General features: G+C 37.3%; 1 protein-coding gene across 1 annotated transcript in view; it reads right to left on the bottom strand.

Moving 5' to 3' along the window:
- Positions 1-21,983, bottom strand: part of UBR3 (ubiquitin protein ligase E3 component n-recognin 3) — a 117,113-nt gene that overhangs the window by 11,002 nt on the left and 84,128 nt on the right. The window contains exons 32-34 of the mRNA XM_075710034.1: positions 16,566-16,671; positions 8,351-8,451; positions 1,269-1,393 (exon numbers count right to left, since the gene is read on the bottom strand). Coding sequence (XP_075566149.1) covers positions 1,269-1,393; positions 8,351-8,451; positions 16,566-16,671 — 332 coding nt within the window. The remainder of the gene's footprint in view (positions 1-1,268; positions 1,394-8,350; positions 8,452-16,565; positions 16,672-21,983) is intronic.

The following is a 21,983-nucleotide window of genomic DNA, read 5'->3' as shown; positions in this document are numbered from 1 at the left end:
ATGTACAGATAAATACCAACCTCTGCTACTAATAAAAAGGCAGTCCATGTTTATCATACGGACTATGAAAGAATATAAGCTGGTAACACTTTATTCTATTTATATGCTTTCTACCACAAACTTTAAACTGTGATATTATCTATCACTTGGGAATCACTTAAGTAAACAGAAAAATGGGAAAAAACTCTCATCAGCAACAATCTCAAGCAAATGTTCTTGAAATTCTAAGAAAATCGCAATATATTGAAAGAAGGGGGTGGAGAGGGAGCTAACAAAATGCAGTACTGCCCAGTGATCTCAAATGCTTAATGCAAGTCCAGGAAAAAGAAAAAAAAAAAAAATCTTGCACAGTAGTAGTTTGGCCAGCAGATAATTTGTCTTTACTACCTTGGAGCTGTGACTGACCACTATGACAAATCTAACTTATATGTGAAAAGCAGGTCATGCTTCTCAGTGTGCATTTCATTTTGCAGCCAACATAATCTAAGGCCCAGCTGCTGTATAAAGGGGTATTCCTGCTCCCATTTCCTCTCCTGGCCCCAACACTTGCATCCTTTCCCTTGGTCTGGCACTGGCACTCTTCCGACCTTCTGGAGAATCAATCCACGGAGCACAAAATTTAGCGAAGGATTAAATGAATGCCAGTGCCAGTGCAGGGAATTGTGTCTTTTGGTGGGAACTGGCATTCAATCAGTGGAACTGAAACAGCAAGATGCACCTTCACTTTACTTGTAAATACTATCACAAGGCATCGAAACGATAATGAAATATCTACCTGCCTAGTCCACAAATTTCCTTCTCTGCCTCTTCATCACATGAGCACTCTAGACCACATATTGAGAGAAATTTATATGGCTAGCCGCAAGTAGCATGAACAAGTAAGAAAAAGATGGAGGTTTTTTCCCCAGCAACAAGCTTGCTTTTTCTCATAAAGGAGTGCATCAGATCAACCCATGGTTTACGTAGCAAGGCTTCAATTTCACAGGGAGAAAAGCTGCATTTACTCAATACCACTGCAACAAACTCAAGACTGAAACTATAGAGATACAGCCTCAAATCTGAAATTTAGTTCTGGAACTAGATATTAATTATGAAGCTTTTAAGTCTCATCACATACCAAAACCTGCAAAAATCGCACACGCAGAAACAAAATACTGGATTTTTGTGAAGCAGAAGCAAATTATTATATGCAAAGCAGAAGTATCTGTTACATTCCTACCAGAAATATGTAAGCAAAACTTCATAAATGCTTTAATAAATTAACCAACCTTTTTGAGAGCTCCTGACTCTTGCCATGCCATCCTATCTTCAGCACTGCATTTAACAGAAAGTGCTGCCAAGGCTTGAGTATACAATAAAGTGAACAGCACTTTTACAATGCAGGTGAAGTGTTCTGTAAAAGAAAGAGATTCATTTTTAAACACTTGATGTTTTTAGCAAATACACTGATTACATAATTAAGTCTCTAATTGTGCAAATGATGCTTCTCAAATGAAAAGCAAGCACTATACAAAAAGTACAAACCTCCAAAACATACAAAACAACATAAATATATTCAGTGGCTTTCAAAAATAATTTGGCAGCCATAGTGAACGGCACAAGTACAGGGCAAGTAATTTCCCACTCCTCCATATGTTCATCTTCATCCTGATCAGCAGTGACTTCCTCCTAGGGACCTGGTGATACTACAATATTCTGTTTTGTCAAAAGGTTACATCAAGTTAAGCTACTGATTACTGATAGCTACAACTAATTGGGTGATGTAGATGTAAGCAAATGCATATCCTACCATCTCTTCCAGCAACGATTAAACCATCTGGGGTACGTTACATTCATACAAATACTGGAAAAGTTAAGTTCCCAGAGAAATCACTGCAAGAAGGACATTTAGCATACATCAGTTTCTATCCCTTCACTTCCAGATATGGATCCAGCCATACAAGACTTGCTGCAAATCACTCTTCAGCGAGTACCTATTTAGTGGACCTCATGTGAATACAGAAGGAGGACAAAAGACAGACTGTCCTTTTAGACCTTACCTTCTTTTTAAAGATCTTTGTTTGTTTACAATTTTTCATAATATTTAAAGAGCTATTATCTCCTACATATAGACTGCAGGAGAAAGGCTTTGAAATCTTTTTGGGGAAGCTAGCAACAGAGGCAAAATAAGACTTCCTAAAATTGGAACAGGAAAAAAGGTGAATATGATCATTCTCTGAAATGAAGATATGATAGCAGTCCTTTTTTCTCTTTTTACTTTAGGTTGTATTTCCCATCCCAAATAATCTGATTTTTTTCTAAATCTAGACAGATCAAAGACATTTCTGTCATCACTTACATCATTCCTTAAGCACAAACATAACTATAATATATATCTAAAACAACATATACAAAAATGAGGGTTTTAAAAAGTCCTCTCAGGCTTTGAAGTCAAGCAAAACAATTTTATTTACATAAGCCCCTCACAAAAACTAGGTTAAATTCATTCTTTCTTCCCAAAGGATTTAAACAAGCTTTGTATGTGAAAATGAAAAGGAGGTAAGGGAGATAAAACTCCTTGCTTCTCCTTTCTTGTATCTAACATCAAAACCCACCACTGGGTTCTAAAACAAACACAGCCAGGACTGAGTACATCATTAAATTTGTGAAATAACAATTGCTTTTTTCATGTAACAAATGTTTACAAATCAGCAGACATGGATTTTGAAACTTTTTAATGTCACTGAGTATATACAATAAGCACAATTTAAGCACCTAAATGATAACTATGTAATTACAAGCATACTTTTTTCTGTATTACCTTCCTATGGAGCTTATGTTAAACCTGACAACAAACGCTGCTGTACTTCATCTGCCCAGGTAGCATTATAATCATTTCACCCAGAAGGAGAATTCACCAGATCCCTCTAGGCCCTACTTTTTTTCCCTCTGCTGAAACCTCAATTTTCTTAGCAATCCTCTTCCTGAGGAATAATAGCAGGCAAGCTTTCAGTAAATGTTCTGGGACTGAGATCTACAAGATTGAACCACATGCACCCAGAGCATTGTAAAAATTGCCTCTTCGGCCTGAGCTACAGTCTATAATTGTAGCTAGAACTGAAGTCAAGTACTGAGCTCTCTCTCCATCAATAGCAGGTACAAGCAAGAGAGATCAATTTTACACTGTGAAAGCATGAATGAAAACCACCGCACTTACACCAGCAGAACGAGACTGCTGGTCAACATTCACCAATCTGCCATAGCCCGCTTCATCTTCTAGTTCTCATTGCATTCTGCTCAGGTGATTACACAGTGCTCAACGCTGGGCATCTCAGCACCCTCTAGAACTATTAAATTTTTTAAAATCTGTTTTTTGTTAAATCTAATTACTCCTTGTCTCTATCCCCACCCTAATACTAATTGTTCAATTCACCAGAAATACTATATCTAGCATATATTATGGTTTTTAAAAATAAACTAATGTTCTTGTATTTTCTTACATGTATGTGACTCATAAATGACTATGAATTACATTTTTGGAGAATCCAGAATTGGACAAAAAACACACACTCCCACATCTGGGTCACCCTTAAGAAGTCCTTTCAGGCTTTTTTTTTTTTTTTTTTTTTTTTTTAAAAAAAAAAATCACAGGAGCAGTTCAGCAGCAGCATGCTGTGTAATGAGTGCCAAGGCTTTGAAAACAAGTATTTCATAGTCACAAAAACATCCCATGGGAGACATACTAAAAACACCAGTCAGAGGATCAATTATCATTTCATTAGTATGTGTTCTCTTATTTGTAAAATGCAAAAATATGTGATGGCCGTAGTTATCCATAACGCTAGAGGTGTTACATTCTTGTCTACTGCAAAGAGCGATTTTATTTGCCTTTCTGCAATGCAGGTGTAGGGCCTGTGTGGCATTTTCCTGCTGCCCCCCTGGTGGAGGCTGTGGTTTTGCTATATCACCTTTTCGATTTAGCAATTCTAAAGATTGCTAGTATATTTGTACGCTCTGGAGTAACTATGTAAATGCTGTCAGTCCCTTCCGCTGCAGATGATATACCCTGCAACATTCTGCACTAATATGCAGTTAGGACTTCTGTGTTTGTACATAAAAAACCTAATCTGATATTCTGACAGTCTGAAAGTTATATCATTATGGCTAGGCCTTTATAATCAAAACAGACGTTAATGCAGAATTTTTCTACTTATTTTTTAGTAATATTGAGAAATGCTTTTATGTTCCTATTTCTAAAACTTTTTTAAACAAAACTTTTTGGAACCAAATTACTTCACAGCATCCCATCCCATTATATGTATTAAACAAACCCCCTTAAAAATAAAGTTTATACAGGAAACACTTCTAGAACTCTATTTTTAACATTGGTGAAAGAAATGTGTAGATGAATAAGTTTATTACTAACGATATGCATCTTTTAATTTCAATACCAAATTAGATGATATACGCTGGCAGGCAATGACTGCAGAAAGAATCCACAAAGTGAACCAAATGCAAAATTAAGGACCTAGGACCTTTATTAGTGAATTTGCAAGGGCATCTTGATATAAATAACCTTTGAAAATATTCTTCTCAATCTAAAGCTTCAATAGATTTTTTTAAAAAATAACTTCAGAATAAGGGGAGACAGCACGGAACTTCAGATAATCCATGGAAGGTATATTGAAAGATAAATATTTCAGCTTCCACACTGAAACTGGATATTCTTCAAGTTGATTACATTCTTCTATATTTAGTCAAGATCCTTATCCAATTATGAAAGTGCTAGTGTTCACCTGAGTGCTGCTTGCTGTATTTTTGTTGCATATCATTGAAACTTTATAGAAAAAGAATGTGTCAGAACATCCAGATCAGATTCTTCAGCATCTGGGCCTTATCAGAATTGCAAAAAAAGTGGCTGAATTTAGGTGTTACACCCCAGAGGAGAAAACCCTTCCCACAGTCCACAGAGGCTGGGCTAAACTCTCAAAACCAGCTTTCAAGTTGGAGCACATCTCCCACTCCCAAATCACGGATCTCGTACAAGTGGCACTGTGGCCTATGTTAGAGCACCGCCAGGCTGTGTAACAGCATGCTGGCAAACACCCGTGCTGCTGCATGACCCTCCTTGCATGTGTGGCACCAAGCACAGTGCCAGGCCGCCGCTGGCCAGCTGACCACCAATTCTGTGCACCTACTAGCCTCAGGCTCACCCCTGCTCACCCAGACCCCGTTTTTTAAATACTTTGCAACAGCATGATATTCTTTACATTCAACGCAAAGCAGAAACTGAAATCACTGGAAACTATGAGGACACTCTGCTTCTAGAAATCTGGCTATGGGGGTCCCAAGTCAGGTACTGGGAAAATAAAGTTTTTTACAATAGACGGTAACAAAGAAGAATGTGTGATTTGAATTAAATGACTTGTTCAGCATATAGAAATTGCGTTGCAGAAAGGGGTGGTGAGGGGTGTTGAACTCAATTTACAAAGACAGGTTTAAGTTTTTTAACCACTGAGCCACTGTCTCCATTTCTGTGTTACCTTTCTTCCTATGCAACGCCATTTTCTATTTCTGTAAGAAAGGAGCTACACGTTCTAGAAACAAACCCCTCATTTTCTACAGAGTCCCAATTCACAACACCATGAACGCTGTCCACCCTCCGCACAACTGCCACAGAATTAAACCAGAAATGCCTATGTGGATTATTATGTATTTAGTCTTGCACAATTTCAAACTGCTGAGCATATGAAGCCTATAAAAGCTCTGTCCATGTTCTAGTGTCAAACAAACAAAAAAATTCACAAATGGTTTCAGTATCTTGAACACATTATTTATTTTGCTGGTTACACTACACAGGAGGTACACATTATCTTCCTCATTCCCTTCTTTGTAAATTGGTAAGTGCTTGTAAATGCTCTGACCTTCACCACAAAGTTTCTCTCGTGAAAAAAAAGGTTTTGTTTGTAGTGTTCTTCTTTCTTTGTGATGTGTTCAGATCAATTTTCCTCTCTGAATGAAGAGGCTGAACAGTAATGACGTTTGTATTGCTTTAATCGATGTTGGATTGAAAAAGATACCAACACTCATCCAACAGTTAATAGGGTAATTAATGCAATTCCTAGTGCTACATCTGAAGGGCAAGAGATGAAGTTTGGGTCCTTCTTACAGAGCACTCTGTTTTTAAAAAACTGTGTAAACAAAAAGGATTTTGAGTACGAACATGAGGCAGATTTAATACTTGATGAACAGTCCTAGTTTCTTGTAAGGATACAAATATGGTTTCTCTGAATACATCAACATATCTAATAAATGATACTGCAAAACCAGTACCATTACAGGAGAGCGTCCATGCTAAAAAAAGGAAGAAAATCTTTCATGGATTCTAAACCCTACAGATTCTTCCTTCATTATTAGTGTTCTAGCACCATTACCATGGCATTCTGTACCAGACCGCAACACCACCTCTTCTGCAATGTAGTTAACTCTATTTTTAAAGGCATATACTGGAAATATCTGTCAGTGCACACAGGCATCAACCTTCTGTCTGCATACTGGTGTCCAGCCAAGTCCACAGCTCCTGCACCCCACAATCACGCCAAAGCAGCGCAGGGAGTTCAGGAAGCAGTAGGGTCAAATGTAGATTTTGTTCACCCCTATTACTAACCTGCCAGGTGACCCTGCACAAGCCATTTTACCTTTTCATGCCTCAGCTCTCTACCAAGAACTAACAATATCAAATTCAACTCTGTGACCTACATACCCACTACAAAAGTTCTAAACAAATTTGTTACTACCTATTTTTCTGAATTGCATTCTACACCTCATAACAAAGAAATCACAGAACTTTCCTTTTATTCTGCCTAAGTATTTTGATGAAACAAAAATTAAAGATAAATGACAATTTACTTCCAATTTAATGCTTCATAGATTTGAAGTGGTTACATTCATCTTCTTCCTGCCACTTGCCATTTCCCTTTCAACTGCAACATAGGCTAAACCTAAGAGCAAAGGCAAAATGGGCTGCTGATACGTGGTATTTTACAGAATTCTCCACAGGATGCCTTGCTATTAATTGAATGTTGTCTTTCCTAGGAAAAGGTATACTTTCATAAATGGTGTTTTTCAATGCTTAAATATAAACTACAAAAAGACCACTGTTTGTACTTTGGCTTCACCACTCCCTTCCCCGTATTTCAGAAGACGTTAAGTCTCATTAAACTTTTGTTTACTGCTTTTATTAAGCCCTTCCAATAAAAGTCAATTTAATTTAAACTCTAGTTAAAAAAAAAAAAAAGGTATATTTTGGACAATAGGCTTCCTATTAAAAAATATTTTATTCTCCCGGTTATTTTCGTATTCTAATAGTTAATTGGACATACTTAATCCATGAACATGTACATTGAATCGAAAAAACACAACCCACAATGTTTACAGATACACACAGTCACTTGAGCTTAATTTGAGCGTTCAATAGGGGGAACTGAACACCCACCTCTTCAGGGGAAACAAGAGTCTCTCCTATACTTCGTAAGTTAAGTGTGTGCATCAAGAGCAGAGCAGTCCCTGTATTTACCTATTCACAAACTACCAAAACTCAGTAGATATCAAAATTTCCACACAGACCCCGAAGCAGATAGTCTGTTCATTGTCAGTGAAGTAGTAAAAAGATATTTGTTTGTTTGTTCTCATTTTATAATAAAGGTATAGCTACAAATAATCAAGCCAGAGACCAGAGGGTCTGAACTACCCATCTTCTGGGGCATGCACTGTTTATCAGCAAGATGGACCAGGTTCAGCTGTTCCTTTTATACAAAAAAAGAAATTTAGGTTTCAAACCAGTTTTGATTGTAGTAATGAAAAATTTAGTTCTTAAATATCTATTTAATATTTATTCCAAATTATACTATATGCTGTCTCTACTGAAGTTGCTGCATTACAGCAATTATCACCTCCATAAATGACCTCCTATCATGTAAGACTGCTGCAATCTAAACTCCGAAATTCAAACTAAATTACAATCTTTCACCCTTAGGCACTCAGTTCAACGTGAAGTATTGAGCTGCTCCTCTAAGCAGAGAGATGAAGGTCAAACAAAAGACACTCTTCCTTCAGTAGAAGTACTTAATAGTTTTTGCTCAGTCTTGTATCTTTACTGAATAGGCTGACTGATAAGGTGAAAAGACAGGGGACACAGATAAGCCTGTCAACCCACAACAAAAATTTCTGTTCAATGCCACCTCCTGTAGATAAGGCAGAAATGTTATTTTAGAATACACAGTATACCAACTACGATTTACCATCCTGGAAATCACCATGAGTGCAACCTCATATACATAATCATCTAAATACACATATTTTTGTAACATACCTTTGTGCAATGGTTGAGGCATGGTTAAAATCTGGATAAGCAAAAGGGATGAGACATCTCTGTAAAGCACAGGAACTTCTGGCAGCTCTTCACTTATCAGCCTGGAAAGAAAACCCAAAGAAAATCATTTCTGATACAATAAAATCATTTTTCATTTTCATATTTTATTTTTCATTTTATTTTACATAGTATTACATTTGACATCAAGCTTACAGAAGCCAAATACCTGACAATTCACTAACTGATCTCGATTTTAAAACCTAATGGATTGTAATGTTACCTAATGTCACTAATGGATTGTAATAACTCACGAGGAAGTTACCATTTGGGTACCTGATTCTTATTAAAGTATTTTAAAACTTTCCAAAACTGCCTGAACTAGTTATTTACATGTACAGACTCAAGGAACATTCAGTATTTCATTTTTAGAACTTACGTTCTAAAATAAGAAAATATACTGCATAGCAACATAATAATTTAATTGGCTTTCAAAGCATGGCATATTCACAAGTATACATATACCCATGCTGTAACAGCAACGAATCCTCAAAATTACATTAATGTTACAGGGATTGCTCCTATTGGAAAACATTGAGGCCTTAGTAAAGCTATTGCTTTCCTTTATGTAAGGAAATGAAGACTCAAGCAGCCATCACAGGTGGGATTATGCAATCTTACACACAGTCTTTATTAAAACCCCCATATAGCTACAAGGACAGCAAATAAGCACATAAAAATATACTGCAAACTTTTGAACTATTCAGATTCATTGAGTGATGTAACATCACCTTGTAGTCTTACACTTAAAAAGCAGAAAATGTTTGCAGATAGGAGGTAGTATTTTTCTAGCTTGGTATAGCAATATCCAACAATATTCCAGCTGCCAGTATTCTATAGGTTCAATAGCTGAATCAAAATGGTGGGGGGAAAAAAAGAAAAAATCATTCTCCCCTCTAATTGATACGGAGTGTGAAGGAGATCTCAAGCAGGAGCAGCTGGTACAATGCGATATGCATCCTCCATTGCCACCTTTCCCCTTCTGCAACATGCACAGAAGAAAGTGCTGTTTGGGTTTTTATTCTCATTCCCAAACAGTAGTGGTGCTAGCTGGTTGGCTGTTGAATGCCAATGGAATAACTGAGGAGGAGATGTTTGTCTGAGATATTTATCTGTACTACTACTACAGGAGCTATATTGTGAGGCCCTAGTACAACTGACCCTGAATCTCCCATGGAAAACAGAGTCCTCAACAGCTTCTTACAAACGGATGCAAATGTTGCAAATCAAAGCATCACACGCTACCAAGTTCCTTTCAATTGTCGTGTGATAGAAATGCTGTCCTTCTGGAAGGGCGTTTTCTTTCTGTTGCTCCTTAGGCTTTTCCATCTTTTTGCCTCCTCTTTTGTCATTCTCCTCACTGGTCAGGAACTGCAGAAAAAACAATTCTCCCTCTCCTGGTAGGAGCTTCCCTTACTTAGGGCAGCTACAGACCTCTACGCCATGTGGCACTTCACTGGGCCCTCCATAAAAACAGCCCGAGAATATCAGGAAATCAAAATACATCCACCTGGTACAATTTCAAGGTTAGCTTCATGCTTTGTTCCAGCAATCTTAACTGTCCTGCAGGTAAACCACAACTAATGAAGTGCTAGATAACTGTATTGAAAAGATACATATATCCTTATTAAGATCTACGCCCCAAAGCACAGCCTCACTCTCCTCCTTTAGGTTGTTCTGCAAGACATTGTGGACTGCTGCGTTTCCCAACGAGGCTTTCTTAAGCCCTGCAGCAAGCGTCCAAGTTTCCATACCAACAGAATCAGACTGAGGAAAGAAACATACAGACAAGACATTTAAGCCCTCTTCTGTCTCAGCTCTGCCCTTTCAGAGCACGACTGGTGAACTGTTGTTGGATCCAATTACTGCCTCTCTTCCAAGAGCACCAAACCCTTCCTCTGACCCAACTCATCTGGCACTGGCTACTCCATTAGCTTAGCTGATGCCTCTCTTTATGAGGGCACCAGCTCCCCTTAGTGCCATCTATCGCACACACAGCAAACTAGCTCTTGCAGACCACGTACTGGAAAAGGTTGCCCACACGCAGTGGGACGTGGATGCGTGCATGAGATCCTTAGTGCATTCTAACAGCTTTGGGGATCATCTCTGAGGAACATAAACATGATGCTGCTTTTGCAAAGAGACCACTATACAGACACTGATTTCATGAAAACTCAGACTTTGCTCTACAAAAGGCACTCCTAGAAGTCATCCGTGGTATGAATCTTAACATGCAGAAACAGTGATATAAGAGGAGGATTAAAAGAACACTTTTGGTCATATTAAGCATGTTATCCAAATACACACTTTCCAGCTACTCTCCTTCCCCTCTCTCCCAGCTCAGTAAGGCACGTTCTGAAGCAGTAATTTTATTAAATGGCTAAAGTTTCCGGTCATTGTATGCAACGCTCGCAATTGTGAGAACGAGCACAAATGGATTGGTTGATTGCTCATATAAAATGAGGTCACAGAAAACACGGTCTAACTGCTCCTTTTGAATTAATGAACCCAAACAGCTACAGAATAAACACTATCTGTAACTCCTTTTGCTATAATCAATCATTTCATAAAATGATTGTTTTAAAACACTGTAACATACATAAATATACATATTTATATATGGGAGCTTCCTAAACAAAACACAAATATTCTAAAAATCAGTATATTGAATTCTAAAGATGACAAAGGGGGCAAAAATTTGCATCACACTACTAAGTCTCATTTTCAAAATTAGATAGGCAACGAAGATGCTAATCTCACTAAGTCTCTCTAATTCTACTTTTACCTATGGCTAGTTCTATTTTATGATCTATGACACTGAGTTTTAAAATAACCCTCATTATGTAATGACTTTAAAGCCATGGACATCTCTTAAATTACTTCTCAACTTTAATTTTTAATTTATATATAAAATTTGGAAAAAAAAGAAATTGGAATAACATTAAGACAAAAAAACCCTACCTCACCTAACTCCCTCTGGTCACATTTAGTTGAACACCTCTTCCTGACAGGGGTATCAACATCAATATCATTTAACAGTCATGTAACAATTAGGTCACCAGTTCTGACAAAACCAAGAAATATGCTTATATATACAGAACACTGACTGAGTGGCAACACCACAAATGAACTCATTTTCACACGCAGGACCAACTGAATTCTTTGTCTAATTTATTAATTTCATATGAATTGGAGAAGTAAAGCTACATTAAATGTCAGGGTTTTACATAAGCTGCTTCTGTTTACGTCAAGCACTGCAGCATAAGAAACACTTAAAAACTGCTCTGTCATTTGTCAAGAGCCTAAGCAACTTCATTATGACACTGAAACTGAATTTATAAAATGTGTTTAGAAATGTGTTTTATGGAAATTGCCCATCCTGTTAATCCCCAATGCATATGTGGAAGCTTGATAAATCTGACTTTACAAAAAATTGTGCCACAGAAGCACTGAATAAAATGAAAGCAAGTATAATTTCAGATGGGACCAAAGTAATACAAAATGATTCAAATGTATTATAGTTGTATGCTGTATCCATTAAAAAAAGGGAGGGCGGGGAGGTGGAAATAAAGTGCACAGTGCAATATAAACATGTACCAAAATGAAAAATTAAAAATGCATTGCTCGACTTTCTCTATGGAACTGACCTCTCCTCCAGTCCAAGGTAATTGGGCTGCACTGCTCTCTGTGCCAATACCAGGGCTGTTCTATCAGCTGACAGCTGAGCAACTCTGCCTCTGTATTCTGCATCCTCCTCCTGACAGAGGTTATATGGGAATCACTTATTTGGAAACGGATGCAGAGGAATAGAAAATTCTGTTCTACTTTGAAATGAGCAGCATTTGCTTGTGGCCTTCCCTTACATATATGCTCCCCATTCCCTCTTCTCTCACCTAGAGACACTTAAAATTTTTGTTTGATGCTAACTTCAACTGATTATGAAGTTAGAAAGTCAATAAATAAAGTGGAAGTTTTAAGCCTCACACCTCTTCAAACTGTCAGATGCAGAAAATCTGAGACACAGGCATACAGAGATACAGCTAAACAAAGGCTTAATCAACTAAGGCAAATTTATATTCTCTTCAGTATTTGCAGGATGAGAAATACAGACCACAAATCCCAGCCTGCAGAAAGGTCAGAGTAATACACAGCTTCTGATGTTCATGATAAGAAAGTAGAATTCTACTATTTATTCTGGCTACACTTTAGGATATAATCACAATTTCATATTTGCTCTTCATTGTGTCACAGCAGATTTTACAGCAAGTCAGTTTTTCCCATTATACAACACAGGATTTCACTGACAGTACTAACATTAGGCATCTCCCATTCTCTCTTTCACCACTGTGCCCCCAGCACTCCCTTGTGACCCATTCCCAAACTTATTCAAATTAACCTTTTTAAAAACATGGATTAGTTCCTTGACTTTGTTCATGATGCAGCCTGCTCAAGTTATGTCAGCACAGCTGAAGAAAATGGTGAGCTACAGTAAAGGCGAAGGAAGAAGCAGCCAAGAGCAAGTACTCCTGAAGCTGGCATTACTGTCAAAACCTCCATAACATATGTCCTGAGACATTGGTGTTTCAGGCAGGATTTGTGTGTTTACTGAATAGATCACGTTCTGTTGCAGCATGCGTATGTATATACCACCTCTTGCACACACCTTAACTACACCCCATTGTCCCATCATCCTACTCTCTGTCTGCCTTGGGCTATCTTCGTAAAAACTGCTTTATTTTTCCCATTTCACAACAGTTTCTGTGATGGAGATGTGTCTTAAGAGGTTCCCACGCACAGTTGCTCATTCCCATCCCTGTGCTGCAGTGTGTTTCCCCAGTATGACACCATAAACAACCACCAAAGCGATCTAGCTTAGAACAAACATCAGCAAAACACTTCAGTAAAAATAACCCAGTATGTTTCAGCATTTCAGTTTGTCACGCAGTTCCCCCCTGCAAGTGCTTCTACTGCAAAGATCCTTAATGCTTTACCAAATCATTCTTTGCCGACACATTTTGCCTGTCAAAAGAGACAGAAAAATTTCAGCCTTTGTAGAGATGTAAATTTAAAAAAATGTATATCCTTTTATTTCAGGTTTGCCATTCCTGAAACTCTGGCTATTTGGACTAGTCCATTAAATTCACATCTGGGTTTAGTAATTATTGCCTCCAGCTGCTCCTTCTCTGCCCCCTGCCAGAAGCTATTATTCCCCGCTTACACCACAATAATTGTTTATTTGATCACCCTTAAAAACAGATCTGCCCCAGCAGAACAATTTGCTTGAGCACAGCCTGTGGGACCAAGTGTATATTAAATTTGACAACATCAACTGCACAGGAGAAAGAATCCGCTATACCATTCACAGCTCATCAGACTTAGCTTTATCTTTTTTCCTCCCTCTTCCTTCAAACAGTTCACATTATTTAGGCCCTTTTCGATAGGGTTATCTTCTTGCTCAAAATTTTCTTATTTCTACTTTACCTTGGTGTGACTGCATGAACTCCTTCCTATCTTTCCTCTCAGCTGCCATTTTCAACTGTGGCACGATCTAGGTACAGTTGTAGAAGATGACACCAGGCAAAACCAGGGGCTTTGGGAAGTATAGTAGGGCAATTCAGTAAGAGTCTTCACAAATTACTGGATCAGTTCTCCCAGACACATGAAACTAAGGCATGATTTATGAATAATGATAGCTGGGTTGTGGAAAATCAAGCTAAAAATTGTGAGCTCTGGGTAGTTTTAATTGTAAATATTTATGTATTTAAATAAAATAACTACAATTAAATAAAGGTGAAAAGACAATGTAATGGCACTTGTACCCCATCGATTACTTTCTCTTTCAGTTTTGAAAATTATCTTTTTAAATAAATAAAGATGCAACTAACTTCTCTGGAAAATTGCTTTCCACTGAAATAGTAATTCAAAGTAAAAATTAAATAGAAAAAAATACAGCATGTTGGTTTAAAGTTATTTTGGTCCTGTGACTTTCCTGATGTTAAATATTTCAGAATCACAGTAATATAGTCAGCTAATACAGATCTTTTCCTCTCATTTTAATTCCTACACATCTTTACTTAAAGTCTCACGTACCAGTCAGGCTGATGATTCAGATTACTTGGTTAGCTATCCACATCTTAAATCTGCAGGGGTATTTCTCCACCACCCTCTTAATCTTCTTCAGTTTACAGCAGTGTATCACCTTCTAATTACTCTGAGCACTCTTTCCTGTACCTGAAAAAATTCGCTCTTCTGGATTTCTCAGAAGGCTGTGGGACTCTAAAAAGTTTGCAATTAGATCATACACACCAACCATATGAATGCCGTCTTCAAGTGAAACTACTACTTCAAATTTCTAAAATATAATTATGGATACCCATCTTATGCTTTAATTTATACATTAAAAACATGTCCCCAACGTTGCCTCCTCTGCAGCTTTCTGGGGCCTGCAGACTAATGTAGGAAAAACATTCCAAGGAGTGAGCAAAAAAATTCCAGCTTGACTGCATCTGTGCATCTCAACAGTAAACCACTGCATGACAAAATGGATGATCTCTCAGTTACAGCTTCCTGAACGATTTAGGACTTAGTGCCAAACCAACATCAGCAAGTCTACCAAGAAATCTTGAAAACCAGTGCAGAAAACAAGAGAACTGCTCAAATGTATTCCCAACACACAACACCTCCTGCAAAGCAAGCCATTATGGTCTACTGTACCATTCATTTCAAAGAGATTCAAAATACTGCCTAATGAAATCTAACTTGCAGCAATCTAACCTTGATATGACCAATACATGGCGAATTCCATCAAGTCTGTAAGGGTGAAAAAAAGTTGCACGTGCAGAAGAAGCATCCCCTCTGCTAACAGCTGCTTCCAAAACCAGCAAGCTCTTGAAATACCAAAATGAGAAGTGCATGATCAGTCCCACAGCCATTCTGATTGTCAGCAGCCTATCAACATGATCTTAATTTTGCCTGGTATAACTCAGTCAACCATACACCAAATTTATTAACTTTGTTCCACTGCTCAATTTAGGTCAGGGCAGAATCACACAAAAACATACTCTCAAAGCTGTTTGAATGCATGCTGAATAACATAGGTTTTCAGGTTATAAAATTCTCGATGCTTTTTTCTGCTAAAGGTTTATAAACTAATCTGTTAATCTAGTCTAATTACTACAATAACCTAATGTTGATTGCAAGAAAAGACCTGGGTCCAAGAGGACAAACAGTAAAATCTCAAGCTAGAAGCAAGCACAGACGTTTTAATAATTTTTACTAATTTGTAGAGTAGGACTGTGGCATCACTATACTAGATGAATTTTTTAAATCCCATGATGCTTTCCACCTCAGGCTCCTAGAAACACACGGACAAATACAGAGCTGGATAGGCACTAAAAAGACAGTCTTTTCAACATTATTGCAAGCTACAAAGTGGAGACCTTAGCTATGAAGAAGATGCTGAAGGTGCCAAGAGAAAAAAAGAATTACTGTTTTCCTCTTACGAGGAAAAATAATCATCTGGTTTTAGGCAAGAAACCTTTCTTCTCACAGTCAAGGTAGAATCTCAAAAGTGAAGGGTCTTAAGTCAAGTAGGGAGATGAGTCTTTGAAGAACACACATACATGGCTCCATTTATTATACTGTTAATCCTTGCACAGCTGTATATGTAAGGTTAATGTTTTAAAAGCAAACTCAGGTAAATAACTTGTTTAAAATAACAAGCATGATGAAAAGTTTTAGCTTCAGATAGAATTATTTCTCACATATATTAGGCCTACTTATATTATTTCTGTAACAGCTATTAGTCATTGCCCAGCTTTCAATAAACTATTTATGAACTTAATCTCGATGTAAATTTTGTCTAGTACCAAGAACAGCAGTGCAGCTATCCACTCACCCAATACTTTTAAATTTGCATGTGCTTAAGCTTGCAAGTGGTGTATTTAAGCTTCAACTCAAAACTGGAATGTGTCAGATTTTACATAAAAGAAATCTGAAAATTTATTTTTACAAATATATACATAGAATTTTTAGGTGTTAAGTTCATCAGCCTACCTCACAGAGAATTTAAATTAAGACAGAAAGTCACCCAAAGTCCCTCTGTAAGGATGTTTCTTTCACAAGGTAAAACTGATACTTGGTAAATTAAAATACTTGCTCTGAATTTTTGTCCTGCATCGGCTGGGTTAGTTTTCTCCAGGGATTGTATGCAGAGTCTATACTGTAGAGGCGCATGTGCATGGCCAACACATGGAACAGCTGATCTGAAAGGTGAAGAAGATAGATTGCTGATTATTATGTACAATAATATGAAGTATTTTATATTAAGTTGCCATCATTTATTTTACAAGATTCTGAAAAGTCTGTCATCTCATTCCAAACAAGCTGATACCCTAACAAGCATTTTTTTAAAAATTTATTTTTAAAAAGGTTTTGAAGAGATGTAAGATTTCAATAGAAGGCAGTGAACATAAGCATGTATACAAAAAATGTTTTTTTAGATTTGTCTATACAACCTGCAGGCAAAGCTTGCTGACATTCATCAATTCTAAACCTTCTGTACATCCACCGTGTCAAAAATATGACTTGCAAAAGACTTCTAGAACCTTCTAAACAAAGGATGCTTAGTTTATTATTCATGCACATTACTGCAGTACCATATATTAAAATGCACAGTTTTAATTTCTCTATGAATCATACGATCAACACAAATAAAGATAACATCTAATCCTTTCTCCCCTTAAGCAGGCCAAGAAGGTAGGCACCATCTATGCTGACAGCGTTTTCAGAGAGGTATGTACAGTAAGAATCCCAGACTTTGCTTCTTTTTCTGTGTTTATAAGACAGTTACAGTTTGGAAAAAAATGCATCTTTTTTATCTTTATAGGTTTATATTAAAATCATATTTTAAAATACTGTTTCCCATGATTTTGCTCACTTTTTTCCTCCTGTCACACTATATCTTGCTATTTGCTGCGATGTTTGCTTCTCCTGTTCAATTTTCTGGGACCCTGCTTCCTTCCTCCCTTTCATTTTAACTTCTTCCCTTAGTATCTTGCTATCTTCTTCCCCTCTCCCCCCACTCTTTTATTCTTTCAATTGATCCCTTTGCCTCCTACTCTCTTAATCTCTCTTCCTTCTCTCTACAACCACTTGCTCAACCTACACACTCACTCACAGGTCCTCTTTTTAAAGTAGAAATAGCAGCTATTAATTTATTTTCCATAAATAGACAATTACTCAGAGGTACGCAATGGCCAAAAAAGTCGCATGATGAAGTCAGCTGACTGCCAGAGCCTGAGGGCTGTAATTAGCTCCTGGGGTTTGTAAAATAATTGGAGATGTAGATGGCATTGGAATTGATTGCTGTCACCTGCTTTCTGAACAAAAACAGTCAATGAGGACAAAACAAGTCATCTTTTCTCCTGGCAGGAGATTCTAGCAAAACATTGCTTTGCTGACAAACTTAAAAACCCTGAAAATATACTGATATTTCATCAAAATTATAATAATAATAAACCCAGTACAGTTTTATTTAGAATGAAACCCATGAAGGTATCTGTTCCTTCCCTCTTGCCTCTCTGCTACTAAAAGGAACGCAGTTTTTTTCTGAACTGCTCCTTGCCTCAAACAGAAATGGGCAACTATGCAAAAAACCAAAAAGCTTGGCATAATTAATTAACCCTTTGTTCCTTTAATATCTGTTTTCCTGAGCTTTTACTGATACGAAATTAAGCAGGCAGCACCAAATTCTAGCACTGAAGAACTTATTTGGAATCTCCAAGCGTATAACATTTATGGAATCAAGATACATTCTAACATCGACTGAATCTGAACAGAAAAATTCAGTTTAGCACTCTTGTAAGACAACATTCTTTGTTTGTGATTAAGGCAGCCATCGCTCCTTTACAAGAAAACATGTTTCGTATGTAAATGTAAAGCTAGGAAGTAGATAATAGAGTTACCTTTTATGAAATATTTTTTATGAATTGACTCAAAAATATTGAGATACTGTCTAAGTCAATGCAGCACAGCCATGCTTGCTTCTAGAGCCGGGGTAACCAAGGAATAACATTGCCCCCTAACGGGAACACTGCAACAAAAACGGCCCGATGGCTGCCGCCTTCTGAGTTCGTAAAACTGAGTTCTGATTTGTCTATTGCTTCACGTTTCTGAGAAGATTTCTAACAATTAGCAAAAATGAAGTACTAGCCAGAGGAAGATACAAAGGTTTATTTCTTCACAAACATTTTTCTGTTTTACACCACAGTGACTCCAATTGCTTTACATCAAATTTACTAGGACTATGGAGTATTGGAGAAAGCCAAGGAAAACACCAGAGCACAGAAATCTAGAAATGGCAACTTCTTTGTGCACAAAGTGCTTGATGTTTCACCACATTCTTATGCCTGACAGACTGGCAGAAATCTGACTTGGGCCAAATGAATACAGGTTTTCTTCCTATGTATTTGTGTGAATGCATCATTCCAAGACGTAAACATAAAAATACAGAATATCCTCCCATTTTTTAAAAACCTACTTAGAAGCTTTAAAATACTTGTCTTTTTTTTAAAAAAAAACAAGTGGCAGCAAAACATTAACATGACAATGGCCCACAGACAACAACCTTGCCTAGTCTTGTGAAGAATGGAAAGGAAGGCCATAACCCACCAGGCATCCCAAAGCCCTCCATCGCTCACAGTGTATCTTATGGCCAATTCTCTCCAGGACAGCCCACCTTTGTAAGTGGGAAAGACAGGATCTGGGTGTAGCTGAGAGCCTCCAAAATGACATTCTTAACAAAATTTGGTAGAACAAGAATAATTTTTTAGAAAGCACAGCAGCAGCAAAATTTAAAAATTATAATTATGAAGTCACAACAAAATGAGAGTTACAGTTTTACTGATATCAAATCATTAGAAGTAGACAGTGAAAATAATTTTGAATATGGTCCTCCTCTCCTAATAACTTCGTAGTATTTGAGACAGGCTGCATGCAGTTAAATTGAATAAATATAAAAATCACAAAATTTGAGTGCACAATATAACTTTTTGCTGCAAGTCATCAGGGGCTTGGCAGGATTCCAAGATTTAGACATGTAAGCGAGCAAGATTACTACTGGCTTTAAAACATGTTCATATGACTCAAGTATTATCTACATTGAAGCAGCGCTGTCACAATTCTCCCAACTTATTTAGATGGTCTTTGTTTTCACAGAATACATGTAAAGCTTATGTAACACACTTAATAGAATCATCTAGATTAGCAGTTAGACATTAGCTTTAACTTTGATTCATATTAGCCTTCTTAATTCCATTTCTAAAAATTACAAAAATAAATCTATTGTTCCATACACTGCTGCTCTTGGTACATTCTTTTCAACTCATCCTGTACCAGCTCTACTTCTCAGGGTTATCCTGTTGTGAGAGAGGAGCAATAAACGCAGTTGGAATCGGTACTTTCAAAAGAGCAGCTCAAAGGATAAGACCCTGTCTTTGCACTGGGACTGAAGGTATTAGAGGAAGCGTTCTAATGCTGCTACTCTCATAAAAAACAAAGATAATGGGTATTTCGTCTACATATCCACACTGCCTGCGCTAGCACCTGCAGTTGCATTCTTTACTATTTTTAGTATTATAGCACACTGATTTTACAGATGTTGACAAAGCTCTTACAATATCCTGCTCTGGCAAAGTGCATGAAGCAGGAGCCTATAAAGCAGATTCACAGCTCTTTTCACGTCTAGCATGGTATGCACAGCACAAAAGACGACTAAATTCAGAGAGATGATCAGACAGGGATTTAATAGATGAACAGCAGAACTTACACAAATGCTGTGCTGAACTGACAAAAAGGAGTGATTCAGAAAGTTAGTAAGTTTTGGCCTCACTAGTGATCTTGGCTTGGTCTTTGCCAAAGTGATCCCAAATTTCTACGTGAGTTTTGCAGCTTTTTTTTCTTCTTTCTTTTTTCTGGTCTCTTGACTGTAAAGTAAACTCTCAAATTACCAAAGTTGAAATCAGAGGATTTTTTCTGTTATTAATTCTACTTCCGCAATGCACAGCAATGTACTGTGATAATGATGACAAAGAAAATTAAGGAATTACAAAAAAACTTTGCTTGCAGAAGTTGAGATGGTGTGTTTATTCCCCAGTCTCTCTTATGTATGTTTTAGAAGGATGTAAATAACACACATTGCTGTCATGAAAATCTCTACTTTGCTATTTTGATCCACTCTTCTCTTTTTTCAGTCTATAAATCAGTATTCATATTTACAATGTCAAAAGATCACAAAACACAGTGACACAGCAGTTCACCGCAAGTGGAATTGAAAACATCCTTGTCTCAACTGCTGTATGAAGATCTTACCAGACTAGAGATGTTATGCCCTTCTCCCAAAGTTTGCCGGAACTATCAGGAAGAATGCAGTTTGTAACAAAAAACACTTGATACAACCAGATGGGACTTGATTGTTAATAAGGAGATTGAGGATTTTTTTTTCTCCTTGTAGAGATTTATATAGTCCACTTAGCAACAGCAGCTGCAAAGACCTGCTGACAGCATCTTCGCATTCATCACTGATCCAGTAGATTGGAATCAGTGAAGAAAAAAAAATGTGAAGGTCAGGAAAAGCCTATTAAGGCATTAAGACATGAACAGTCTTTACAAAATCTTAAGCCTTAATTGCTGATGAAGCAGCTAATTACCCTTGACACCAAACTTTGCCAGTGTATGAAATCAACTTCAGCAACAGAATTCTAACAGTATCTATCACTGCCTCTCCCATGCTAAGTATGTATGGCATACCAAGCTTTTTAGGAAATACTTAGGATCATCTGATGGTGAGAAAAACTGCTTTTTCAAAGTTAGCATGAATGGATTGCCACCAGAGATCTGCAGATTGCCAGCTCCTAACCAAAAACAAAACAAAAAAAAAAACCACAAAACCAAACCAAAAAAGCCCAAACCAACCACAGAAACCCACTGTACCAAGGCAAAAAAGCATTCCTGAAAACTACTTTTATTCTTTTTATTTTCAGTGGCTGCAGAGAGCTGGGTAGGAATCTTTGCAACCATATTCACATTAATAGATCACAGGAAGGAGACAGTTGCAACTGAGCAACTTACATTGCAATTTATAAAAGAATTAGATTTTTCTTCTTACAGGAATGAACCACACTTAGTGGTTCCAAGTATCACTGGCCACATTGATAAAATGGAGACAGCCATTACTATCAACGTGGTTGAAAAATTTGATATAGAAGGAGCACGAAGAGCTTAGAAAATGCTTCATGTCAAGATGACTTTCTGTGCTCAGAAAAACACTGAAAGCACTCATTAAATTGACACTAACATCATTATCAAGACAGATGACACTGCTGAGCCATCTACAAATGCAAACCACAGGCTTCAAATGAACAAGAAAAAAAAAAACCATACAAAAAACCCCAGTGGAACAATACGTTTCTCAAGGGTTAGCCCAGATATTTTATTTAAGGTGAGTTTACACAAGTCTTAAATACTTTTTTGATGTTCACTTGTAAATTAAGGTCCTCTCCAATTAATGCAGTTGATG

Source organism: Pelecanus crispus, chromosome 5 (genome assembly GCF_030463565.1).
Source record: "Pelecanus crispus isolate bPelCri1 chromosome 5, bPelCri1.pri, whole genome shotgun sequence".
Taxonomy (NCBI): domain Eukaryota; kingdom Metazoa; phylum Chordata; class Aves; order Pelecaniformes; family Pelecanidae; genus Pelecanus; species Pelecanus crispus.
The sequence above is the reverse complement of the archived record's forward strand: the minus strand, read 5'-3'. Positions and strand labels throughout refer to the sequence as shown.